The 11615-nt window shown below is 46.6% G+C and overlaps 1 protein-coding gene across 3 annotated transcripts in view; it reads left to right on the plus strand.

Annotated features, from left to right (window-relative positions):
* Tex26 (testis expressed 26) overlaps positions 1–2246 on the plus strand; it is a 29148-nt gene extending 26902 nt beyond the window's left edge. For all 3 annotated transcript variants that reach the window (XM_063232578.1, XM_063232579.1, XM_023560538.2), the window contains one exon: positions 1394–2246. In XM_063232578.1, coding sequence (XP_063088648.1) covers positions 1394–1455 — 62 coding nt within the window. In that variant the 3' untranslated portion in view covers positions 1456–2246. The remainder of the gene's footprint in view (positions 1–1393) is intronic.
* The last annotated feature ends 9369 nt before the right edge of the window (positions 2247–11615 follow it).

Here is an 11615-nt window from a genome sequence, read left to right on the forward strand (position 1 = left end):
TATGAAATGTAAGTGGATTTCATGTTTAAACTTGGGTCCCATCTGCAAGATATTTCATTGTGTTTTTGAAAATATTCTAAAATCTAAAAAAGTTAAAATGTGAAACTCATTTTGTCCCAAGCATTTCAGATAGGGACGTATATATTCAATTTATTTATAACTTGAGTTATTAAATGATGTGTCTTTAGTGGTCAATCTATTTTAAAAAATTATTTTTCCCCCAAGTCTGATTTAGACCACACCAGCTTACTCTTAGAATTCATTACCCATTGGTGGCATCTACCCACTTAAGATAAATATCCTAAATCTGGTTTCTATGGATTTCCTCAGTTGCAGTGCCCTTTCTTTTTGTTCCTCCAATCAGAATTCCGAGGAATATGTCTATTCAGGAAAGATTTCTCTCTAGCCTCGGATTTAGTATGAAGAATACATTCATTTACTTATTCAACAAGCTTCACTGATTGAATATCTATAATGCTTACTAGATATATGAGGTGAATAAAAAAACCCACTTTATCAAGGAACTCATTGTCTGAGACAGGAGACCAATACACAGCAGAACAAGTCACAAGTTCTAATCAAAGTGATTTTTGGTCTCATGAAAAGTCTGTGCAGGTTCTCTTTAGTTTTTGGTTGCACAGATGGGAATTAACAAAGTTTTGGAGCTCCACTCTACTTTTTTCCAATGTATGTTATTAAAATTAGGGACTCATTAGTGCTCAGAATTGCTGCAGAGGCCTTCATTTCACAGAGTAGTAAATGGAGAGAAGGGAGCTGAAGAGCTCCCCCAGGGTCGACCGATAAGTGCTCAAGGGCAGCAAAAGTCTGCAAAGCATCTATCCTCAAAATGATGGGGGCTGGAAAACAGACCTGAATTCTGTGAAAACTTTGGAACAAGTCTCCATTGTTCATCATCCACATTTATTATTGGGCACCAATTAATAATGGATGAGGCTCCTGTTTATTGAGTGTGTTTGCTGGGCTGGGCTCAGAGCAGGTTTTTCATATATAGCGCTCTTAATCCGCTCCAGGGCCAGCGCAAGGTACTGTGATCTCTGTTCACACACAAGGAAATAAATGGAGGAGGGGAGAAGTTAAATGGTCCCTTTCAATCTTGCCAGTCAGAACTGAAACTTAGGTGTGTTTCATACTAAAACCCACATTCTTTCCCATAAGGCTGCAGATCCCTTTAATTTTGAGTTTACTCTTCTTAATAATTATACAACGATGCCTCTTTAGGTATTAGACATAGCATCTATTGATTCTTTTGAATTCTTATCAAATTCATGAATATAGTGCTACTCTCAGGTACTTGCCTCCTTCCTAGAATTTTTTCTAGTTAGCATTTTAATACTTCCATGGAAAGTTTTTCCTCTTTTCTTATAATTTTCAGACAGACAAATACTTGAGCGCTTTATCCGTTCTCACTGTGATATCAACAAAGAGAAGAAATGAAAATAGTTTGGATGAAGAAAACCTGAAGATTCATGGAACACAAGAGCCTATCTATTCATTTTGTCAATAATCAGGAAAAATAAGGTGCAAATTAATTCAAATATGTTGTGATACTCAAGACTTTATATGTTTCACTTCGTTTTATTTTTAAATGGTAACATATTTAAGGCTACAAATATACCTCTGAATACAGCATTACCTGTTTCTGATACATTTGATATAATGTTTTATTTCTTTCCTCTTGGGTACTTGTGGTTTCTACTTTGATGTCTGTTTTGAACCAGGAGTTAGAGGGTAGATTTCATAATTTGGCAATAATTAAAACAACATCTTTTTATTGTTGATTTATCTTTCAATGAAGTAAAGTAAAATAAAATCCACTTAGGGAAGTGTATCATTATTCTCTAATGCTGTTAATAAAATACATTGTCTATCCGTGTGTCCCATGAATCTAGGAGAAAAAAATTTAACTTACTGTGTTTTCAAATTTTTCGTATCTTTGCCTCAATTGTATACTTGAACTGTCATATTTTGAAATAGGATTGAGACTATCCCACCATCAATGTTTTTGTTAATTTCTTCTTGTATTTCTGGGATATTGGCTACTTTATTTTTTTATTCCAGTAAGATTTATTATCTCCTCTATAGAGCTTTTTCACTGATAAACTGTTTCTTGATGCTGTGTGCATGTGTGGTTGTTAAGCTTAATAGTGTTAACTCAGTTGGCTTGGGGGCCACTGAGGAGATTACTAAAGGACATTTATTAATAAAGGCTATGTCTGGTTGAGTCATGGAGTTGTGACACTGGGTACTGTATCTGGTCCTTTGCCTCTTCCTCTCTGGCACTATTCCCTTGCCTTGCTTGCCACCACCATGAATTAAGCATCTCTACCCCCCACACCCTTCCACCATATTTCCACATTGAAGCCAACCATGGACTGAATCCATAGAAACAGTGAGCCACTACCACCTCCTTTAACATGTGGGTGTTGAGTATCGCATCCCAGGGAATGGAAAGCTATATAAAACAGCATGTTTCTTCTTTGATCTACTTAATACTTTCTGGCTTTGAATTACCTTTTTCCCCCTTCAACAATGCAGTACAAATCCATAGCCTCACGCATGCTAGGCAACCTCTTTAACACCAAGATACATTGTCAGCCCTTGACTTTTATTTTAATTAATATTACAGTTGCCATTCATGCCCAGTCCACCCATCCCCAGCACCTCACCTTTGGATTTGCTTGGCATAATGTCATATCCCTTAAATTCTACTCTTTTTTTAAAAAATAACTTTGTTTCAGTACATTTCTAGAAATTGTGCCTGGGTTTTATAATGTACTTATTATGGAGATCTATCTCTTAGTAAAACAATTTAATTAGTCCTCAGTGATTGCAATGTTCTGCATTTTTAAAACATATTCTTTGCCTTCTTGACTGTACCCTAATTGGGACCATCTTTTCTGGTTGTGGACTTTCTCTTTTTTCTCAATTTATGGAGTGCCTAAAACTGGGGAGCACAAATGGTCTGTGACCTCTGGTTAGATCAGCCCACTACAGTCTCTTTGAACAACGAAAGTAAGATTCGGAGAGAAGGTGGCTGGCGTTAGTAGATAAGCTGCAAAGAAGCTGGGATAACAGAAGAAATTCACCTTCCTGCTGCTGTGTGGGTACAAGCCCAATGTGTAAGAAACAATTCTGTTGGTTTCACAGGTAAGGAAAGCTCTGTTCCACTCCTTAACTTTCCAGGAGGTTTTCTAGGATCATCAATCCTTGACAGATCCTCTAGGAGCCCTAAGCAGTGAATACATGCCTACATTGGGAGGTATCTTCTCATATATGTCCATCTGGCACCTATCAGGATCTTCCAGCCTGGGATGGTCACCTGGCATCCAGCAGAGACTTCCTCTCCCTTAACCTAGAACCTACTGCTCCAGGGTTCAAGGAGAATAAAGTTGTGCATCCAATCCAGGTCTCCTGAGTACTCGCAGCTTCAGACACACTCCAGTACCCCTTAGTCCACTCTTTGCTGCTGTAACAGCGTACTGGAGTCTGGGTAATTTATTTCTTACAGTTCCAGAAGCTGGGAAATCCAGCGTCAAGGTGCTGGCAGGTGGTAATCGCTGTGTCATAATGTGGTGGAAGACATTCCACGGTGAGAGCAAAGGAGTGTGTGTATGGGCCTCCTTCCTCTTACAAAGACAGTGATGCCCTCTTGGAGGCTCCCTTCTCATAACCCCATCTAAACTGAATTACTTCCCAGGGGCCCCCACCTCCCAATACTACCAACCTATGATGTGGGGATTAAGTTCTCAACAAAAGAATTCTTAAATAACACGACCAGCAGGACTTTCATGGAGAGACAGTGTACCCTCGCAGCTTCCTGCCAGCAGTGAGAATCCACGTGGATCATTTGTCTGGATCTGTGCTATTTTTTGCTGCCATTTTCTTCTAAAGCAGTACTAGCCAATCATTTCTCCTTTGGATGGGTTTTGTCCTTTACCCCTTCACAGACTTTGACTACCACTTGGACATTAAGCTGCATTTATGGCTTTCTTAGAGTGCGAGAACTATGCCAGTACTAACCCAGAATTACGTGGATTTTTCTTACTGTGTTTGGTGTGGCACTTTCTAACTATGTTCACAACATTCACACCAAAACCAGTGTCTGTATTCTACCAGACTCCTGAATTAGATATTAAGAAAATGAGAACCCCTTTCACCCTATAAATATTTATTGAGCACCTACTGTGTGTCAGGCATTGAGAATAACATAGTGCCAAAACTAAGCACAGAGCTACATTCTAGAGCAAGAGACTAAGAGGGGGCATCATCTGAGCTGAAGCTTCAAGAGAAGTCAGCCATGTGAAGAGACTGACAACAGCTTCCCAGGCCTCGGGAGCAGAAAACACGGTGCTGAGGTAGGAAACGTCCTGAAGTGTTCTAGCAACTTGGAGAAGGTAGTGAGGCTGAAGGCTTGTGTGTTGGCCAAGAACTTAGGTGGAGGAAAAGGAGTTGTACAAAAGGAAGCCAAAGAACCAGCCGCATATATTCTAGCTACCATGTTGCAGATTTCTGTTGACTCAAGTTATGGATCACCTAGGAACATAGTTTGGTTTTATGCAAATCTTGAGTGTAACCTTGGCCACGTGACTCTCTTTGTCCAATGTGATGTTAGCAGATAGAAACCTGGGCTGCTTGCTCATTGCAGGAGGATGAAACATGAAAGAAAGCCACCTCAGCGACTTGTACCAGTGATTCACAAAGAGTGGAGGTAAATGCTTTTGGTCTCATGCCACCAAGGTTAATGGGACATGAGCCAACCAGCACATGTGCAATATTTGTATGAGGTCTCTGCAGAAACCTCCAGATGAGACCAAAGGCTGGTAGAATCAGTCTTTGAAGAACATGGTCCAATCACTGCTCACAAATGTCTGCTGAGAAATTGCATTTTCTAATAGAAGGGTGGTTCTTTTAGACCTTAAAGCCTGCTAAAGGTGCTTTGAATGTTGAACACTTCAAATGTTCTCATTAAGGCCAGTGCCCACTGCTGACATTAATAAGCCAGGAGATGTGAACGACTGCTCTGGTGGGTTTTCCTCTTGGAGAAGATTGGCAAGATTAAATCAGTTGTGTGTCTGAAATGATGTCATAAGTTAGTACCGATACTTCTGCTATTATATTTCGAGAGGCTAGTTTTCAATACAGATTATGATTCTGAAGTCTTTTCTTTGTTATCTTTCAATGGTTTTTTAATTCTCCTTTTATACTCCTGTGTCGATGTCCGCTCCCGGCCGGCAGGAAGGACACACGACAAAGTCTGGTAGTGGACAACCTTTTTTTTTTATTTTCCTTCTCCGTACAGCCTGCCCTGGGATCGCTCCCAGCCGAAGCCTCCTCTGGTCCGCTCCCCGCGGCTCCTTCCGGGCTTCGCTCCGAAGCCTCTACCGGTCCGCTCTCCGCGGCTCCTTCTGGGCTTCTACTTCCGGGCTTCTACCTGGCTTCTTCTTCCGCCCAGGGGTGGCACCGGTATATATACGGGTACAGTGTCCAATCATGTTAAAGTAAGCAAGGCAAGCTGATTGGCTAACATCATCAGTTGCCAGGCAGACTATATTGTTGAGCGGGTTGTTTACGCGGTAAGCAGGAAACTAACGTGCTCGATGGGAGGGGCAATTTACCTCAGGCTTCACTCTTTACTACAGGCCTCACGTCCGCCAAGTGAGGCGACCGGGCTCGGGGCTGTGGCTCCCAACATCTCCCCCTTTTTTATTTTTTATGAATGTGCGCATCGTAGCCCTTTCTGGACTGGGTGCAGAGGCTTATGCCCTATGCGTAGGCCCACCGTAGGTCCTTGGCTTAGACCCTGGTCGGCCGTCCCATGGTCCGCCAAGGCCCTGAGGCCCTCGTCCTTTTTCTAGGGCCAGGCACAAACTGGACGGAACCTGGATGCACACAAGCTTGCACTCATTTCCTCTCCGTAAAGAAAATCCCCTCGGAGAGAAATTTAGACCTGGGCAGCATCTAACAGTCCAGCGGCTTACGTGCAGGATGGGGTAGGGCCTGGCTTAGGTCGAGTCGTGCTGGGGAGGCACGCTCTTACCCGTCATTGACTCACCTACCCTGCTGTGTATTGTCACCTTATGGAGGAGAATGAGGGATGCCCGCCATATCTAGACTCGGTCGTGGGCCGATTGAGCAAGCCATGCATATGCCTGAGGATCTTCTTGTCCATTTCGGGCTACCGCTATTTCTATTCATCTTATTGGTTGGTCTGTGATGGATCTCCAGTAGGGCAGGTCTGATCTTCAGTCGAGGGCTTTGTTGCCCGTGTCAGTCTCTCCGGTATCCACAGTGGTTCTCGTCCCGGTTCCTGTGGGAAAACACAAACCGCGCCTCGGTTCCAGCTGACCACTGGATCCGGGCCCATCCATTGTCCTGTCAGGACATCTTTCCACTTCACCCACCCTTTATGGTTGGGGGAAGGGTTGCAGTGCTCCACAGCTGGGGAGCGATTATCATTATTTAAATTTAAAAAATTGTGTGTGAATAGTGCCATGGATAATCGTGCCTTTGGGGCCAGGCCTTGGCCTACTCCCCCTTTTTGTTTTTGTAAAATTTTTTTGAGGCTTCTATGAGCCCTCTCAATGATTTCTTGACCTTGGGGATTGTATGGGATACCATGTTTTAATTGAACCTCATCATTTTGCAGAACTCATTGAAGGCTTTGCCTATATAGGCTGGTCCATTATCAGTTTTTAATATTTTTGGTTTGCCCCATGCGGCCCAAGCCGCCAGGCAATGATTGATCACATTAGACACTTTTTCACCTGTTTCTGCTGTTGTAAATATGACGTGAGAACAGGTGTCTGTGGAAACATGAACATATTTAAGAGTCTCAAACTCCTGTATATGTGTGATGTCCATCTGCCAAACATCACCAGGGATCAAACCTCGAGGGTTTATTCCCATCGGTATGGCAGGTTTGTATGTGGCACAGGAGTCACATAGTCGCACGATATCTCGTGCATCTGCTCTAGAAACATGGAAATGGTTTGCTAGTGTCTTGGCATTAACATGAAATTTATCATGGAAGGCACGGGCTCGCTCGATTGGTGTTAGTAAGGTAAAAATCCATAACGGGCGAGTGGCAGTGTCAGCAGCCGCATTCCCCTGTGCCATGGGCCCTGGCAGGGATGTATGTGCTCTTATGTGGGTGGTGAAGACCTTATGGTGTCTGTTCTGAAGCAATGTCTGGATAGACAGGAACAGCCCAGCCACTGTGGAAGTGGATCTAATTAAACCGGCAGTCTCAAGCACTTGCATAGCATTGACCACATACCTAGAATCGGAGACAATATTAATGGCTTCTGAGAACCGTTTAAGAATCATTTTAACGATCTGCAGTTCCACCACCTGAGGCTGATCTGGTTCAAATTGTATGGTAACCGGGGGCTTGCCTAGGATCACATAGGCGCCTATCCCCGTCTTGGAGCCATCTGTATATATTGTAGTTGCTGGGACTAATGGCTCAGAGGCAGTAACCTTTGGAAAAATTATAGGGTGCTGAGTGACAAATGACAAGATAGGGTCTTTAGGGTATTGATTGTTTATATCCCCATGGAAAACACATCTCAGAATGGCCCAGGTATCTATGCAGGCAGCCAGGGTCTTGATCTGGCTGGCGGTATAGGGTACTCGGATGGCTTGTGGTCCTGAGCCAAAATGTTGGACAGCTCTATCATGCGCTTCAAGGGCCAATGAAGCGACTGCCTCCGGGTAATGCTCTATGACTTTTGCAGGTGAGACCTTAGGGTGTATCCACAGTAGTGGTCCTTTCTGCCAAATCACCGCTGTGGGCTGTAGACTAGTCTGTAGCAAACAGACATCAAAGGGTCGCCCTGGTTCAATTCTGTGTAAGGTAGCCCCACCTAAGGCTTTTTCCACTCTCTGTAAGGCAGCTCTTGCCTCAGGAGTGAGCCTCCTGTGGGAGGCTATATCTGGGTCTCCCTTTAGAAGGTCGAACAGGGGTTTGAGATCTGAATTTGGTATATGTAAATATGGCCTAATCCAATTAATGTCTCCCAATAGCTTTTGCATGTCATTTAGGGTCCTAACGCCATCCGTCCTAATGGTGACCTTCTGCGGAGAGACTAGCATAGGGGAGATTCTCGCGCCTAAGTAGGTCACCATTTCTCCTCCCTGAATCTTGTCGGGGGCAACATGTAGATTAGCTTGTCTCAGGGCCTCGACCAACTGGCTGAGCATATTATTTAGCATGTCTGGGTCCCTGCCGCTGAGCAAAAGGTCGTCCATGTAATGCATACATCTTATCTTGGGAAAGGATTTTTGTAGGGGGGCCAGTAGGGAATCAAGGTAAATCTGACACATAGTGGGACTGTTGGCCATACCTTGGGGCAACGTTACCCACTCGTATCTGAGATCAGGGCTTTCTTGGTTAATGGTGGGCAAAGTAAAGGCGAACCTATGAGTGTCCTCTGGGTGCAGGGGAATTGAGAAGAAACAGTCTCTAAGGTCTATAACATAAACTGGCCAGGACTGAGGGATGGCTGAGAGAGCTGGCAGCCCCCTCTGGACCGCCCCCAGGGGCTGCATCTGCGCGTTGACCGCCCTTAGATCATGGAGCAGCCTCCACTTGCCAGACTTTTTCTTAATTATAAAAATGGGGGTGTTCCATGGGGAGGTTGACGGCTTAATATGTCCTAATCTAAGTTGTGTACTGACTATTTCTGACAAGGCTAATAGCTTCTCCTTAGGCAGGGGCCACTGAGGTACCCAAACCGGATCATTTGATTTCCAGGTGATTTTGATCGAAGTGGGTAGGAGAGCTTCTTCAGCGGCCCCTAAGAAAAACCCAATCCTTGCCTACCTTTTTTGTTTTCTACTGGTATTGGGGATGTCCGACCCTGTAGGGCATTGCCCAAGCCTTTGCCGGGGGTATATCCCTGGTTCCTGAGTATATCCTTAGCCTGGGGGGAGCAGTTTGACGTAAGCGTGACATCCATCTGAGTGAGGATGTCCCTTCCCCATAGAGACACTGGCAACTGTAACACAAACGGTTGGAAATGGCCCTGATGACCCTCCTCATCGCACCAGAGCAGGGTTGAAGCACTAACCTGAGGAGCTGACACCATCCCCAGGCCCTGCAGCGTGTTATCTGCAGTGTTGGTGGGCCAGTTGGAAGGCCAATCCTTTCTGGAGATAATGGAACGGTCAGCTCCTGTGTCTAGGAGCCCTGTTATATTCTTGCCATTGACCTTAAGTGAGAGCATGGGCCTTTTACCAAGTGTCATATGGAGTCCCTCAAAGACTTCCCCTGAGGAACCGAAACCTTGACTTTCTCTAATTTTCTGTTTTGAGGGAAATCTCTTGTGGAGACTGGGGAGCAGCAAGAGCTGCGCTATCTTGTCTCCTTTATTGATTACCATAGTACCCACAAGAGATTGAACCATAATTTTAATATGTCCTGTGTAGTCTGAGTCTATGACCCCTGGGACTACTGTGAGACCCCGAAGGGCCGTGGAGGATCTCCCGATCACCAGACCCACGGAATTTTCGGGTAACGGTCCCTTAAAGGTGGTTTCAACCACTTGAACACCCATATCAGGCACTAATATAAGTCCTGAGGCGACACTGAGGTCCACACCTGCTGACCCAGGGGTGGCCCTTGTTGAAGGCTGCCACCCTGAGCTGTCCTGTCTCTGGGGCGGGGGCCCGCCTGCGAAGGGGGCCCCCTCTGGCCGTTTTTTGGCCCTCTAGCATCTCGTCCACAAATACGGTTGCCCTGAGCATCAAAGACCGACCTACACTCCTCAGCTTTGTGTGATCCCCTCTTACATCGCCCACAAACATATGGTTCTTCATTCCTAGGGCGAGGCCTAGCATCTGCATTGTTTGGGCAATGACGTTTAATGTGTCCTGGCTCCCCGCAGGCAAAACACCCTTTAGCCTTACATTCCCCTTCTAACCCGCGAGGTCCCCTCTGCTGTACAGCCGCGGCCAGGAGAGCAGCCACTCCCGAGTTGGAGAGCGGCCCCCCTATCTCTCTGCATATCCTAATCCAGGCGTTGAGGTCCTTGTTCTTATGAGGAGCTATCGCTGCCTTGCACTCCTTTGTACATTGCTCAAAAATCAGCTGTCTTACCAGCGGTTGAGCCACTCCCGGATCAGGAAATATCTTATCGGCAGCATCTTGCATTCGGGCCACAAAGTCAACAAATGGCTCTGTGGTACCCTGAATTATTTTTGAAAGACACAAGGAGGCTGTTCCGGCACCACTTACCTGTTTTCAGGCGCGGAGCCCTATGGCATTGATTTGTTCATAGACAGCGCCGGGGAACTGGGTCTGGTCATCAGCGTGCCGACCTTCTCCCATAAGCATTTCCTTGTTCCACCCCCGGTTTCCCCGATTGGCGTTTCTCTCAGCCTGCTCTGCAGAGAACTCTGCGTACCAGGCTCGCCAATCCAGGTAACTGCCCGAGGGCAGACACGCCTTTGCCAGCTGAATCCAGTCCGCGGGGGTGAGGGGCCCAGAAGACAGATTCTCCAGCATGGCAATGGTGTAAGGCGCAGTCGGCCCAAAGGTTGTAACTGCATTTTTAAGTTCTCTAATCTGCTTTATCTCAAAAGGCTCCCATACATTGCGTCCCTGGCCCATAGCTACTTGTACAGGAAATATCCCGTAGGGGCCACTATCTATCCCAGGTGGATGTACCTCATGAGACAAGCGTCCCCCCTGCCAAAGCCGCCTGTAAAAATACCGACCCGCCGGCGGCGGAGCATAAGACAGCGGCCGTGATTGGGCGGAAAATGGGGGCCCGTGCATCACTTCCTGTTCTGGCGAAAGGGGAGGGAGCTCCCAGGCGGCCGCCTCGTGGCGAGGGATCGCCTCCGGAAACGGCCCCCAGGGTGGGGCGGAAGGCTTCGCCTCCCTCTCGCGCCGGGGAGCGCTCAGGAGCTCTCTACTCCTCCGCAGACCAGGTTGAGCAGAGCGCAATTCGCGGGGCAACGCTGGAAAAGAACCCTGCGACTCCTTATTGAGCGACTTAGGCTCCTGACAGCTGGTCTCTTTGGCCTCCTTGCCATTCAACTTTCCCTCGTCCTCGGAGTCAGACGACTCCGAGGCTAGAGCCCCGTCCTCCTCCTTAGCATCCTTGTTCCCCTTGACGGACCCCTCTCGGGAGCTCCCTGACTGGGCCTGCTCAGATACCCTGCGTACTTTTGTAAGCTCTTGAGAGCTTTCTCCACAACCACCCTCGCTCTTAGTGTTGCTACCTAACATGTTTCCCATCTTTTAATATGTTACTCATCGCGTGAGGCCCAAGGAATCCGCCACTTACGCGTGAGCCTGAGGGGAGTCTAAAAGCCCTGTAGGTGCGCGCCATCCAGAGCCCAGGCTTATCCCCAACTCACCTGTCTCGCAGCTCTGTACTGGAGCGTTGTCCACTTCCACGTCTCGGGGGTGATCAGTCCCCGGGCGGGCCTCCAAATGTCGATGTCCGCTCCCGGCCGGCAGGAAGGACACACGACAAAGTCTGGTAGTGGACAACCTTTTTTTTTTATTTTCCTTCTCCGTACAGCCTGCCCTGGGATCGCTCCCAGCCGAAGCCTCCTCTGGTCCGCTCCCCGCGGCTCCTTCC

The sequence above is a fragment of the Cavia porcellus genome, unplaced genomic scaffold (genome assembly GCF_034190915.1).
Source record: "Cavia porcellus strain 051 isolate PalLab524CR breed Dunkin Hartley unplaced genomic scaffold, mCavPor4.1 scaffold_21, whole genome shotgun sequence".
Classification (NCBI taxonomy): Eukaryota; Metazoa; Chordata; class Mammalia; order Rodentia; family Caviidae; genus Cavia; species Cavia porcellus.